This window comes from Fukomys damarensis, unplaced genomic scaffold (assembly GCF_012274545.1).
Source record: "Fukomys damarensis isolate Sample0158 unplaced genomic scaffold, DMR_v1.0_HiC HiC_scaffold_13, whole genome shotgun sequence".
Lineage (NCBI taxonomy): Eukaryota > Metazoa > Chordata > Mammalia > Rodentia > Bathyergidae > Fukomys > Fukomys damarensis.
In genome coordinates, this window is record NW_022900925.1 from 23,668,871 (window position 1) to 23,684,553 (window position 15,683).

The 15,683-nt window shown below is 37.2% G+C and overlaps 1 protein-coding gene across 7 annotated transcripts in view; it reads left to right on the forward strand.

Moving 5' to 3' along the window:
• Positions 1–15,683, forward strand: part of Acaca (acetyl-CoA carboxylase alpha) — a 281,891-nt gene that overhangs the window by 121,776 nt on the left and 144,432 nt on the right. For all 7 annotated transcript variants that reach the window (XM_033762915.1, XM_033762912.1, XM_010626803.3 and 4 more), the window contains 7 exons: positions 3,257–3,427; positions 4,360–4,521; positions 5,028–5,191; positions 9,934–10,084; positions 11,308–11,411; positions 14,329–14,410; positions 14,857–15,002. In XM_033762915.1, the coding sequence (XP_033618806.1) occupies positions 3,257–3,427; positions 4,360–4,521; positions 5,028–5,191; positions 9,934–10,084; positions 11,308–11,411; positions 14,329–14,410; positions 14,857–15,002 (980 nt within the window). The remainder of the gene's footprint in view (positions 1–3,256; positions 3,428–4,359; positions 4,522–5,027; positions 5,192–9,933; positions 10,085–11,307; positions 11,412–14,328; positions 14,411–14,856; positions 15,003–15,683) is intronic.

Consider the following 15,683-nt stretch of genomic DNA (forward strand, 5'->3'; position numbering starts at 1 on the left):
TTTGGTAGCAGGAAACAAACTCAAGGCCTTGCTCTTGCGAGGCAGGCACAGTGCCACTGAGCTAAATTCCCAGCCCCTATATTTTTGTATAGAAAAGAATTTTTGAATCATAAAATGTGCCTTGGAAATAGGTATAGTTTCAGGATCTGAACATAGTCTTTTTCTGGAATCATGTCTCAGTCTTCATTTTATTGAAAATTTGTTTTCCACCTATTTTTTTCTGAATTCCAAACAAGCTAAACATATGGTTAACCATGTGGACATTTGTTTCCTATGATGTACATGTGTATTAATATATATGCTTGAACTGCTGCAATAAAGATGCCTCCAAATTATAGTGATTTAAAGAAGATAGAGCTGTTTATCTCTTTCATGATAGTTCACAGATAAGCTGGTGCTAGAGACCCAGATTTATTACTTTGCTATTTCCTAAGATAGGACTTAGCAAACTCTCTCTCTCACGGGCCAAATCCAACCTGCTGTCTCTTTTTCTAAATAAAATTTAGCAGGAAATACACATACACACACACACACACACACAAACACATACACACAAACGTGTGATATATATTCATCTCTGGCTACTTTATTGCTACAGTGGCAGAGCTGAGTGGCTGTGACAGAGACTATGGCCCCTAAAGTTTGAATAAAAACTCTTTCCTGTGGGCAGTGTCATCTTCATGGTTAAGCAAACTCAAAAGATTGTGTTCACTTATATCCAGTGGGGGTTGAAGGAGGAAGAGGACATGAGAACAAGTACATAAAAACACAATGTAGAAGTCCCACATCACTTTTGCTCATATTCCACTGCACTAAATTCAATCATACCCAGTACAAGGAATGTTAGAAATCATAGTTACTAATCAGAATAATCATGTGCTTAGCTAAAATTCAGATTAAAAAGAAAAGTTGGTGGAGGGTATTTAGTAACCATTGCCTCATTCTGTGCTTCTGGCTCCCCATTATTTTTATTTTGGGGAAGAGTAAGAACATACTTAACCTTTGCCCAAGGAAGACATCCTGAATTCCTTAACTAATTACTGTAGCTAGCACATCACCTAGAGATTCAAGATGTACATCAGATTAAGATCTCTAGGTGATGTACATCCTTCTTCATTATATGCACATGTGGCTTTTTTTCCCATTAAGTTTATTGGTACATTTAAGGCAAACAGTACAGTTACATTTATCATTGGGATTTTGTGCCTTACATGATATATTTTGGTTCTTATTTTTTCCCTATTCCCTTGCCCTCCCTTCAACCCCTTCACCCTTCCCTATTTACAAAGACTTTGTTTCCATTTTTTTCCTTTTTTCACATTGTTTTCTTTTCCCTTATTTCCTTTCCCCTCCCCTTCCTGCTTCCCCGTTAGCCATTTTCTTCTATTTTACACTATCGATTGTACCATTTGAACCTTATTTACACTTTTAGTTTTGCACACCAGAGAAACTATTTGGTATGTACTCAATCCATTTAGCTATAATTGTCTCTAGTTTCTCATTTTTTTTATGTCTGAGTATTACTCCATTTTATAGAGAAACCACATCTTCTTTATCCAGTCTCCAGTTGGTGGGCATTTGGGCTGTTTCCAAGTTTTAGCTATTACACATGTGGCTTTTTGTGGGCCAGAGATCTATAAGTTTATATTCCTCCCCCTTTATATACTCATTATACATTGGTGGAATAAGAACAAGATAACCCCTATTTGGAAAAATGAAGAAATACATAGTAATCATTGATCATAGCAGTTAGCAAATCTTTCTAGGTAGCAGTTGTGTCAGTTCTCTGCTGTGTGGTGGAGTGATATGTCTGACCTGGCTGCCCCTGGTTTTGCTTCTTGGAAATAAGTCCTTTGTCCATTGTCCTGCAAGACTCCTGACTTTGTTCTCTGAGAATTGGGCCTTGCAGACTATGCTTACTTTGGTGGTACTATCACAGACCACTAGCAGTACAAATACTACACCACACATCAACCACAGGCGTTTGAATGCCAGGCTTTTGGCTTGTTCAGAAATATACTTCCTTCAAAAATTTAATAAGCTTCTGGGCTATATGCTTCTATTCAGCTGCGGATTGGAGTAACCATACTCAGAGATTTCTTTTAGATGTAGAAACTTATTTACTGGCTTCTGTGCTTAGCCCATCTCTCTCTTTCTTCAGTTTAATGTTGACTACCTTGAGGCCAGCTGCAACTAAAGCAGGTCCCTTAATCTGATCTTTGACACTGAGTTGCTTCAGGGTGAGAATCTAATCTTTTATTTTGGGGGGACCTAAGTAGTTTGCTTTTTCAATATTCTGACTAAAACCATTTTTCTTAAGGCTTAGTTGGTATATGATTAGTGTTTCATTATTGTAGGAAGTGGTTTACTGAATGTTGTATCATGCCATATAAGGAGGCTATCAGCTTTCCAGTCTGCAGTGTCTGGTTTCTTGCCAATCATTACCCTATTGCTAAGTAACACCAGAAGTTGTAATTTTTTTTAAAATAGAAAATCCTACCTACAGTTACTAATACTATCTGCATTGATTAGGATACAAGTTAAGATGCTGCAATAAAAAGATTTTGAAAACATAGTTATACAAATAAGGTAGAACTTTGTTTTACTTTCCCATCATAGTCTAAGGTGAGTTTTACAGGACTGATAGGACAGTTCTAGTCCATGAGCTATCTTGGGATTTACTTCTTTCTATTTTATTTTGTTTTGCCATTCTTACTATGTTCTCACCTTCAGGGCTGAAACTGGCTTGCAACATCATGATGATGTTCCACTGCATACAAAGGAGAAGCCAGGAATGAGACATAGGCAATTTTCTTTTCAAAATATGATTCAGAATTTTACATATCACTCATTGAAATTAGTCACTAGCTATGAAAGCTTGCAAAATCCTCCTGTAGCTGATAGCCATGTTTCTAAAAAAGAGGTGGCATACTTGGAATACTAGAAACTAGGAACAGTGAAGAGTCTGCTGCCATATGTTTGTTGCCACCTTTACCCCATGACACACACCCACATGTCCTTATTTTGATAGGATAAAGTTGTGATCTGAAATGACTCTTCCAGCTTTTCTTTGAGTCTGTTGTCCATGTCCATGGATATTGTGTAATTATCAGAAGAGGTGAAATTTATCCAAATGTGGCTAAAAGCATTTGCTTGCTCTTATAAACACTGGATAGTTGAGGGAGGCTGTTGATAGTTGCAGTAATCTAGCAGCTGGACTGGGTGAGACATTTACATTTGTTTATCCTTCTTTGAGTGTGCCGTGAAACTTGCCAAAATGGTTGGTTATGTGAGTGCTGGAACTGTGGAATATCTGTACAGTCAGGATGGTAGCTTCTACTTTCTGGAACTGAACCCTCGACTACAGGTGGAGCACCCTTGTACAGAGATGGTGGCTGATGTCAATCTCCCTGCAGCACAGCTCCAGGTGAGTCACCCTGACACAGGCCCAAGTTAGAGCTAAGAGAAGTTAGAAATGTGAGAGATGCCTGAAAAACTGGTTTAATCAGTGTCTAAGATTAAAGCACCTCCTATATGAGTTGTACCTTGTATTCATTTTTCTTATGCTTTTTAGGTTATACATGTGAGGCTGGTTTTCCTGATGTTGTACAAACCTAGGAATATTAATTGTGCTTTCTGTCCAGACACATTTTATAAGAAAATTTAAAAAGAATGTTTTGTTCAGTTGTTTACACTAAACTCTACAACATTGTAATTAGCCTCTATTCTTTGTTCCTAGTGTCTTTTATTGAAGTAACTATGTATCAGAGTGGTGTTTGTGGTTTTTTTTCTTGGTAGACTGTGATTGCACATGTTTATTTTTTTAATGAGTAAAGTAATGCCTGTCAATGTTATCTTCTCTCATCCCAGGAAATAAATACATTGGTACACAGTAATAGCTAATGATAAAGTTTGATAAGATTTTTATGCAATGTTATATCTTTGTCCATCCTGAGAATACCTTGTAAATTCACATTAAAGACTAAAGATTCATTTACTTCTTCCAGTGGTTTGTGGGCATGGAAGAGATAACTATAACCTTGTTAAGACTTATGTAATTGTCTGAACTTTTCGGGTGGCTACTATCACTGATTCTTCCATTGGGTATTTTCATTCTCATTCCTTCAAAGAAAAATGACCACAGTTGGAAACTCATGTCTGTTAGATTATGAATCTAGGGACACTTCTAGCAATTTATCTGTAGAAATATGTGCTGTTTTGAGTAATTTAGGATTGATGATTATAGAATATGGGCTATAAAGATAGAATGTGGCTCCAAAAGTGAAAGATCTCTTGGTTAATCTGATAGCTTCCACAGTAACAGTGAAAATAAGTGATGCATATTTTGTTATCTTTTAGATTGCCATGGGGATCCCTCTATTTAGAATCAAGGATATCCGGATGATGTATGGGGTGTCTCCCTGGGGTGATGCTCCCATTGATTTTGAAAATTCTGCTCATGTTCCTTGCCCAAGGGGTCATGTTATTGCTGCCAGGATCACTAGTGAAAATCCAGATGAGGTAACCCATCACTTAAAGGGTTCTATTCCTTCTTTTTTTCGTGAATTTTAATATTAAGGTAGTATCTGAGGGCATACTTCTGAAATATCTTGAAGAAAATTTTCTTTTTATTAACACGTTTGCAGTATATAATGATTACAGCTATCACAGGGAGCTGGTATATGTGCATGGTACATTTAACTTTCTCTTGTTCTCTCTCTGTTCATCTACTACCCTTCCTTTCCCTCCCACTCCTTCCAAATCTTGGTCCCCTTCTGGAGAGGGAAATTTATACAGGCTTCTGAGAGCAAATAAGTGATCACTGCTTCATTGGTAATCAAATCCCACTTCAGTCACTAAAAAGTCCTCAGTTCGTTAGCAGCTCGCTTTTGCCTTTGTGGATTTCCTGCTTTGTTTCTATAACTGTTTATAATTAATACAGAGCCTAGACAGTGAATATATCAGTGTTTTATTTCTTGGGATTATAATGTATATACTCTCTCTCTTTTTCATCACTCTCTTGACAGGGTTTTAAGCCCAGCTCAGGAACAGTTCAGGAACTAAATTTCCGTAGCAACAAGAACGTTTGGGGTTATTTCAGTGTTGCTGCTGCAGGAGGACTTCATGAATTTGCTGATTCTCAGTTTGGTCACTGCTTTTCCTGGGGAGAAAACAGAGAAGAAGCAATTTCGTGAGTATAATAACATTTGATAGCATTTTATAAAATAAATTTTTGCTATTCTTTAGTGAAGATTATGAGAATGCAAATCATGTCTTTGCTCTGAAAGTACTATTATAGAAAACCTTTTTGAAGAATTGTATCTTAGTTTGTACTTGGAATCATGTTTTATTAAATTATGTAGTATTTGGCAGATGTTTTCTGTTCTGAGCCTTTTCAAGTATTTTTGTCTGCATTATTTATTTATTTATTTATTTATTTATTTATTTATTTATTTATTTATTTATTTGAGGTTGTGGTTTTGGAGGCAGAATCTCACTCTGTAGTCCAACCTGGCTTCAGAGGCTGGCCTTAGACTCCTGACAGTCCTCTTGCCTTAGCATCCTGAGTACTGGGATGACAGGTATGCACCACCATGCCTGACTTATGAAATCAGTGCTTTAAAGGTATCCTCTTTTTTCACAAGAACATTATTGTTTTGGTGGGAGGTAGATTTTTTTACCTAGAATATAGTATCAAATAAGTCATAGATAAATATTTGTCATCAAAATAAAGGTATAGGTGTATTTTATTTATTTTATTTTATTTTATTTTTTGCAATGGTGGGGAAAAAAACCCTCAGCCTTAAGATACATCTGTAAATGTGATTTTAAAAATTTCAGGAAGCTGGGGTTGTAGCTTAGTGAAGGAGCACTTGGCTAGCATATATGAAGCCCTGAGTTCTATACTCATCACTGTAAAAAACAAACAAACAAGCATACATGTATTCAAGAAGTAAGTATTCTGTGTATTTATGGTATATGTATTAGCTACTTTCTGTTGCTGAGACACAATGCCTGGCACCCACAATTTAAAAAAGGTTTATTTTGGTTCAGTTTCTTTGGCTTCAGTCCATGGTAAGGAGGCTTCAAGGTGTGCTGAAAGGCATGGTGGAGAAATGCTGCTTAGGGCAATCAGGAGGAGCCAGGGATAAGAAGACACCTCTACACACCTCTATCCCCAAACCAGGCCCCACCTCTGACACATGAGGCTTTAGGGGGACGTTTGAAGTCTAAATCACAACATTCTTCCCTGTCCCCCCAAAAGGCTCATGCACATCTCATGCAATATACATTTAGTTCATTTTTAAGATTTACCAATGTTTTAACAGTTTCAGCATTGCAGAGAAGTCCAATTTCAAAATCTCCTGAGATTCAAGGTAAACTCTTAGCTATGAGTCCCTACAGAAATTAAAAAGAAAGTTAAACACTTCCAACATTCCCATCCTAAAATGGAGAAATAGGGCTAAATAATAATGTGACAAAAGCAAGACTGGAACTAAGCAGTTTAACACTAATCCCGTAGCCTTGGCAGCCCTACTCCTTGTAGCCTTCCTGGTTGCAGCCCTCATGGCCTTTCTTCTACTGGCTCTATTTACTGTTTGCAGTTTTGCTCAGCATATGTTTCTGCTGCTGGCACCTCCAACTTCCTGGGGTTTTTACTACATCTTCAGTTTCGCTCTCATGGATATATATATACATCACACTCTCAGGGGCTCCTATCAGGAACAGTGACCCTGTCAAACATTTTTACCTTGCCTTCCAGGCCTTCAGAAATCTGGGTGGAAAGTTCTTTGACCCCATAAATCTTGCATTCTGTGTGCCTGAAAACCTAGTGCCATTGCATGATGCCAAGGTCTGCCACCAACTCAAGCATTAGCCTGGCCCTCTTGGACCATGACTGTAGTGGCTACTGAGTATCTAGATGGCTGAGCACAGTGAAATGAATCCTAATTCCCTAGGAGGTTCTTCTCAGGCAGAGTCTCAGGGGTTCCCTACTCAGATGAAAGCTTTATAAGGTGGCCTGCCTTGCAAGCGCAAGGACCCGAGTTCAATCCCCAGTACAAAAAAAAAAAAAGCTTTATAGTTTTACACCCACAAGTCTGTGGGGGGGTGGTCTGACCAATTCCTGAGATGCCTTCAGGCCATCTTTCCTATTGTCCTGATGAATTTTAGTCTTCTTTTTAATGCTGATCTTTGCATTAGTCATGTTCTTAGTTGACCCAACTTTATAAGCAGCTTCTTTTCTGATGAAATGGCAAACTTTTCAAGTCATTTAGCTCTATTTTTTTCTCCTGATTTTCATTGTATATCTGAACATTGGGCTGCTTTGAACTTTCTTCCACTAGATCAATTAGTCTGCCATCTTTAGCCACTTACCAATCCAATTATTTAAATATAGGATGACCAAAAATTGCATTTCTTTCTTTAACTTTTTGTAAGATAACAAGAAATATAAAAAGGACAATTTTATCAAATTTATTCAATAAAACAGTTGACTGGTTGGAATGAAATCTGCTCTAGTGATTGTTAGGATAGTTAGTATATAAACAAACATGCTGCCTGTGTGACACTAGGGGCAAATTTAAATGGTTAAATTCGGCCTCATACAAAGTCTTAGGACATGACAAAATGTAGACCAGTTCTTTGCTGGAACTGGCCTCTAGTTCAATTTCCAATACAGTTCTCATTCTCATATGAAATCTCATGAGCCTGGCTTTTACTGTCTACATTTCTAGTAGCATTCTTATCTTCTGAGCTCTGACCAAAATTGCCCTCCTAGCTCTGCTTTAATAGCATTCTAGGGTTTTTATAACCCCCATATCTCCAGCCTTTTCCAAACTCCCACAGACCGATCCCAAGGGCTTCTAAACCATAAAGTCTGGTGCAGTCATATCAACAGCCCTACTTTTGTACTGGTTTTCTGTATTGGACAGCTTTTCCATCACTGAAACACAGTACCTGACAACCACAACTTAAATGAAGAAAGGCTTTTTTTGGTTCATAATTTCAGTGGGTTCAGTCCATGGTCAGCAGGATCCAAGGCAGAAATGGCATGGTGGAAGAATACTACTCATGCCATAGTGGCCAGGAAGCAGACAGAGAGGGGAGTAGCTAGGGACAAGAATACACACTGTCAGGTCACACCCCTGGAGATGCAGTTCTTCTAACCAAGTCCTCTGATTTGAGGGGAACATTTTAGATCTAAACTATAATGTATACCGCCATGATATTTTGATACATGTATATATTGTAGAATAGCTAAATCAAGCTTTTTTATAGGCATTATCTCACATACCTTTTTGTGGTGAGAACACTTAAAATCTACTTTAGCAGTTTTCAAGTATATAATGTGTTACTAAGTATAGTCAACATGATGTACTCTTTTGATCATTTAAAATAAAATTATACTTTTCATTTTATGAAAAGTATATAAAAGAATTATCTTTACTGTATATATAAGACTTCACTGTGCTATGAAGTATAGAACTGTTATACAAATATACCTGGTATATTATAAATATTAGTATTCTAGACATTAAATATTAAATTAACAATGTTGTTTGTCATTGTTTGGACTTCATGAAGTAATTTGACAGCTTATATGTTTTAAAATATCTGTTCAAAGTTGAATTCGTTTTTCTTGTTTTTTATCTTTTTCTTTTCTTTTTTTTTTTTTTTGGTGGTATGCATTTTAGGCAAGTATTCTACTACTGTACTATTCTTCACCCCTTTCTGTTTTTTAATTGTTTATTGCTCTATGTTTCCACCTTTAATATTACTCCCTTGAGCTTTGGACTTTTGTAAAGAGTAGGTTATTAGTATTTGTTAGTGTTCTCAGTTTTTTTTGTTTTCAGAAGTAGAGATGTCTCATTGTTTCCGTTTTATCCTTTACAGTTCTTACTCATTTATTAAAAACATTACATAAGTGGAGTTTTTCAAAATTACAGCAGTGCCACCAGAAAAGAATATCAATATAATGTCATTTTTAAAAAACACACTTTACTGCCATGTTCTGTTCTGCCAACATAAAAGGAGGCTTACACTAGAATTCAAAAAGTCTTATTTTGGCTGGTCTCAGCTTACAGATATGTCTTTTTGAATCACAGAGTGCTGGTCTTTTTTTTTTTTTTTTTTTTTTTAACTTGCCGATGTTTAAAAATTGAGAGAGAAGTAAAATATGGACTTCTGCTTTCTCTTTAAAAATGGGATCATAGCCAGGTACAGAGGTACACACCGGTAATCCCAGCTACTTGAGAGGCAGAGCATCAGCCTGGGCACCACTGTAAAGACCTATCTCAAAAGAAAGGGATGAAGGAGATACTGACAACACTGGTTTTGGTAAAAGTTAGCTGAAGCTGGGTGTGGTGGTACATGTTTATAATCCCAGCATTTTGGGGAGCCTGGGGCAGGAGGATCACAAGTTCAAGGCCAGCCTGAGCATTTTAGTGACTTAGAAAAACCCTGTCTCAAAATATAAAAAGAAGTGGATGTAAAGGTCCTGGGTTCAATTCCTAGTACCAAGAAATAAATAAAATAAAATAAACAAACAAAAAACGCCACAACTTAATAAAATATATGGATGGAGAAAATTAATGCCCAATAAGAGAATGAAATGATGGAAACCTAATAAGTGAAAATTGAGATGGTTTCCATATAATTTGTACTCGATGTAATCACATATATGTATTTCACTGGTGCTTTTATTGGTAGTATTAGTCAGAATTCATAAGTTTACTGACTTCTTGCTAATTCTCCTGTCTGGAATGTGCATGAATGAGCACACTAACATGTTTACCCAAATTTGTTCTTGGAACTGTTTCTTCCTCTTCCCTTTCTCCTAGGAGCCCAGAGGAATGAAGCAATTCTTTAAAATGATTGAAAAACTCTAAAATATTTGTTGCTGAAACCATCTGTCTTCTATTCTATCCCCAGAAATATGGTGGTGGCTTTGAAGGAGCTGTCTATTCGGGGTGACTTTCGAACTACAGTTGAATACCTGATCAAATTGTTAGAGACTGAAAGCTTTCAGTTGAATAGAATTGACACTGGCTGGCTGGATAGACTGATAGCAGAAAAAGTACAGGTGTGTTTCTCCTCTTGCCTTTTAGTAGCTTCTATGACTAGGTTTTTGTAGGCTTCAGTCTCTGTCACTGGGTGAAATTTATTTGATTCTAATGTATACCTGGAAAAACCTAATAGAGTAATTTTGAGCCCTGTATAAGTCCCTTTGCCAGGCTGGGGATGTAGCTCAGTGGTAAAATACTTGCCTAAGGGCTGGTGATTTAGCTCAGTGGTTCCGCTGCCAGCCTTGCAAATGCAAGGACCCAAGTTCTCTCTCCAGTACCCCCCCCAAAATAAATAAATAAATAAAATAAAGTAAAATACTTGCCTAGTGTTCATGAGGCCCTGAATTTGATCTCTGGAACAACAAAATTAAATAAATAAAATCATAGTACCTATGCTACAGGATTATTTTATATGTTGTAGTATTACTTCCCAGTATTTGTTTGTTTGTTTGTTTATTGGTACCGGGGATCAAACTCAGGACCTTGTGCTTGTGAGGCAGGTGGTGGAACCACTGAGCTAAATTCCCAGCCCCCGCCCCCCGTGTTTATTTGAAGAGAGGCATACAGGGGTTAGAATACTACTTTAACTTTCTTCATTGACATTCAGTGTTTTGGGAGCAGAAGTACCAGTTTCCATATCTACTAAGTGCTGATGAAATTAATGATCATGTTTTGATGCTGAATTGCTGGGCTATTTTGAATTACCCATAATTTTGTATAAAATTATTAGATTCATTTAAGTTTTATGAATATCCATATTTTGACTTTACCATTTTTCTTTAAGAGTATCAGTAGCCAAATGTTTGTACCTATTTTAATTTATTTTGAGCTGCTCTTTGATGGGCTCAATGCAAATATGAGTGGTAGAAAAATTTTTCTTTTCTTTTTTTTTTTTTTTGAGACAGGGCCTCACTGTGTAGTTGAGACTGACCTGGAACTCACTATGTACCCCAGGGTGGTCTCGAACTCACAGCGATCCTCCTGCCTCAGCCTCCTGAGTGCTGCGATTCCAGGCGTGCGCCACCACACCTGGCTCTCATCTCTTTTTATTCAAATTCTAAAAGTAAATACATTTGGTTTTTTTAGGGGGAGTGGGTCTCAAAACTCAGTCAGGCAATAGTGATGGAGATTGCTTATCATTTTCATTATTATTTACAATAAATTTAAATCTGATTTCACTTGTGTGGCCATGATATCAAGTGACTGTGTTTTTAATCTGCCCTCTTTTTCTTCCTTTTAGGCAGAGCGACCTGACACCATGTTGGGAGTTGTGTGTGGAGCTCTCCATGTGGCAGATGTGAGCTTGAGGAATAGCATCTCCAACTTTCTTCACTCCTTAGAAAGGTACCGTTTGTTTCTTATGGGATATATAAGCTAGGTAATGGTTCTGAGTACAGGACTGCTGCTCAAATACCCATTATTTTTCTGTTCCTTTCTGGTGGCTTGGGAGTGCTAATTTTTATTCATGGATTGGTGGCTAGGGAAAGAGAGAAGATGTAGTAATTCATGGCAAATTATTTTAGGACTCTTCACTCCAGATTCTAGAAATTAGCTTATTCTACAATTGGAACAGGTTGCTTTTTAAAAAACTGAAATCCATAGGCTGGGGATTTAGCTCAGTGGTCCTGCCACCTGCCTTGTAAGTACAAGGTCCCGAGTTCGATCCCTGGTACAAAAAAAACCCCGAAATCCAGCTACAGTAGAAATTTTTTTCTGTGCAGTCATTGAAACTCCCCAGATGTTTGTGATAAAGATCGATAAAGATCTGGGATTTCTCCCTCTAATTGAACCCTAAATATATCATGTATTACCTGCACCACTTTTCAGGAATTAATAATTGAGGCTGATATTTAGGGTGACCTCACAAGTCTTTCAACTAGAAGGTCAGGCATGTATGGGGCTGAACTAATTTCTAACACTGATTCTGGAGACTAAGCTCAGCCTTTGAGTTCCCAGAGGAATTGCCTGACAAGCTAATCATATTAAGGCACTTTAATCACAGGCACTTTATTTCTTTCTCTGTTGTTAGACTTCTATCAAGTCCCTTTTGAAGTATCTGAAAGGAAGAAAAGAAACAAAATTTTGAAAATTGAACAGAGATTGCAGTTACTCAAGCACTATGATAAATATCTTTCACTGTGTTATTCCCAAGCACTAAAACCTTCTGCAACTTGTTTTTCTTTTCTGTGTCAAATCTAAATCCCTCAGCATGACTTTCAGCTCATTCAATGCTTTGTCCCCTTTTTATCAATCCAGTCTTTCTTTCTGTTTTTCAACGCAGAATCTCTGTTAAATCATCTCCTACTGATGCACAAATGTGTCATATACAATCTCCTCTGCAAGCCACCCTCCCTTTAGTGTTATTTTTAATTAATTTTTAAAACTTGTGTTTTTTAGGGCCAGAGATTTAGCTCTGTGGCGCTATGCCCGCCTTGTGCAAGGTCCTGAGTTCAGTTCCCAGTGCCGAAAAAGAAAAAAAATAGTGTAATTTAAAACTTTTATGACTTAGATTTTAAAGAGCTGTACGAATAGTACTTATAACCTCTCTATATATTCTTCACCCATATTCAACAATTATTAACAATTTGCCACCATTGATTTATCATTTCTTCTGTTTATTTTTCAAGTTTTTTATCTTATTTATTTTTTAGGACAGGTAGTATGTTCACATGCTTCAAAATTCAAAAGGCTCAAAAAGACATGTAGTGAAAAATCTCCTTCTTACTTATGTTTCTTGGTCACCCATTGTCCTTTCCTGTAGTTAGTACATGTTACCAGGTTTTTCTGTAACCTTTCGGAGACATGTATGATATGTTTTTCTTGTACCTCCTGATTTTTAAAAATGTAAATGGGGTTTCTCCAAATGTAAATTTTTTGTTACCTTGCTTTTTGCGTTTAATGGTATAGTCTAGTGTTTCATAACAGTACATGGAAAACTTTATCTTTCTTTTTGATGGTTGGATATTGTCATAAGTATGAGAAGATGTTTAACAATGCCAATGAGGAGAATGCAATTCAAGACCACTATGAGCTATTACCTCACACCCAATAGGATGCCTGATTTAAAAGAAAACCAAAACTCCAGAAAATTACAAGTATTGGCAAGGATGTGGACAAATTAGGACATTTTTTTCTCTTGGTGGAAAGGTAAAATGTTGTAGCCACTATAGACAGCAGTAATAGGATTCCTCAGGTAATGAAAAGTAGAATTGCTATATGATCTGGGAATACTATTTCTGAGTATTACAAAAGAATTGAAAACAGAATTTCAAAGAGATACTTTCATGGTTATAGCACCATTATTTACTGTAGTTAAAAGGTAAAAATAACTCAAATGTCCATTGATGGATGAGTGAGTAAACAAAATGTAATGTATATATAGCAATGGAGTATTATTCAGCCTTTAAAAGGGAAGGTCTTTTGGTCTGGGGATTTAACTCAGTAGTTCTGCTGCCTGCATTGCAGGTGCAAGGTCCTGAGTTTGATCCCCAGTACCAAAGAAAGAAAAGCACAACTGCAAAAAGGAAAGGGCTTCTGACATATGATGAAATGTGGAAGATGGATGTAGGTTAGTTAGAATGCTAGCTTAGCATATGCAACCCCTTGTAGTGGGAAAACACATGCACAAAAGCCAAAAACCAGGAAAATGTGGATGAATCCCGTGTTCTCAGAAGGCTGAGGCAGAAAGATTACAAGTTTGAGGCCAGCCTGGGGAACTTAATGAGACTTTTGAGGATGTAGCTAGGTTCAAACTCTAGTACCACAAACAAATGAGCAAACAAAAACATAGATGAACCTTGAGAATGTTAAGCTAAGTGAAATAAGCTATAGCCACAAAAAAGACATACTATATGATTTTACTTATATGAAGTCTCAAGGGTAATCAATCTCATAGAACATTCCAGGGTCTAGGGAAAAGAGGCAGTAGGAAGTAGTTGTTGGATGGTAGCAGTGTTTTGATCTTGCTAGATGAAAATGTTCTGGAGATTGGTTGCACAGTAGTGTAAATATACTTAATACTGTAGAACTATACATTTAAAAATGGTTGAGCTAGTACAGTTTATTATGTGTATTTTTCATTATTAAAAATAAAAAATATATTTCATTATATGTTTTTTGTGTAATTTAGATTATCAATCCCTTACAGATAGGCATTTAGGTTGTTTTTCATCTTGCTATTTCAGGAAATGCCACAACCAAAAATCTTTGAGTTTCCTTTATAAACCATTAGATCTTTCTAGAAGTACTGTTTTTATTTCAGGGGTCAAGTCCTACCTGCTCATACACTTCTGAACACAGTAGATGTGGAACTTATCTATGATGGAATCAAATATGTACTTAAGGTATGCAAACCCCACAGAAACCTGCACTTTGTGTTTTTGCCTCTCTTTGTTACTTAGTTCTCTTTAGGTGAAGAGATAAGAAAAAGTTTGGTTTAGTGTAGGGATGGAGGTTTCAGTGAAATTAATTATTTGTGTGAGTAGCTGAAGCAGTATTTGATGCTTCTATGAAGATGTTTTTTGCTGCTTTTTAACCTCACATTACAACTGAGAAATAAGGGGGAGACAGGAAACAACCAGAGCAGAGAGAAGCAACTAAAATAGCCTTATTTGCTTGTAGCAGGACTGAGCCATAGCTGATAGATGCTCATGCAAATAGCACCATGACTCTGAATTTCCTTCCTCCTAACACATTTTTTCTACCTGTATCTTGAAATACTGAAATTTGTCTGTGGCTCTACCTAGAAGGAACATACTAACTTGTCCCTACTGGTTTCTGTTCAATATAGGTAACTCGACAGTCTCCCAACTCCTATGTGGTGATCATGAATGGCTCATGTGTGGAAGTAGATGTCCACCGGCTGAGTGACGGAGGACTGCTCTTGTCCTATGATGGCAGTAGTTATACCACATACATGAAGGAGGAAGTGGATAGGTACGTGACTGAGTGCTGGTCATTGTATTAATTTTTACTCTTACTATTGCTAGTTTGTAGGATTTTCCTAGGCCCCCCCCACTTTAGCAGTACTGGGGATTTAACCTTATTTTTAAACAGAGTGCCATTAAATTACCCAGGTTGGCCTCAAATTTGTGATCTTTCTGCTTCAATCTTCTGATCAGTTGGTACTATCAGTATGTACCACCACTCCTGGCTGGTATACTTTTTTTTTTTTTTTTTTGAGACAGGATTTCAGTGTGTCGTTGAGACTGACCTGGAACTCACTATGTAGCCCAGGCTGGTCTGAAACTCATAGTGATCCTCCTGCCTCAGCCTCCCCAGTGCTGGGATTACAGGTGTGAGCCTATACTCTTTTTCTTTTCTTTTCTTTTCTTTTGGTACCAGGGATCGAACTCGGGCCCTTGTGCTTTCAAGGCAGGCAGTGGAACCACTGAGCTAAATCTTCGGCCCTAGTGCACTCATTTTTAATGAAAGAAAAATACATGCACTTCAGTATTGGCAAGAGTGCAAAAGTATTTACAATAAAAAATGTATTTCAAGCTGGGTATGCTAGCACACCCCTATCATCCTGGCTGCTTAAGAGGTTGGCTTGAGCCCAGGAACCTGGGACCATACTAGGCAAAAACCACATCTGTTGAAGGGTGAGGAGAGAAGATG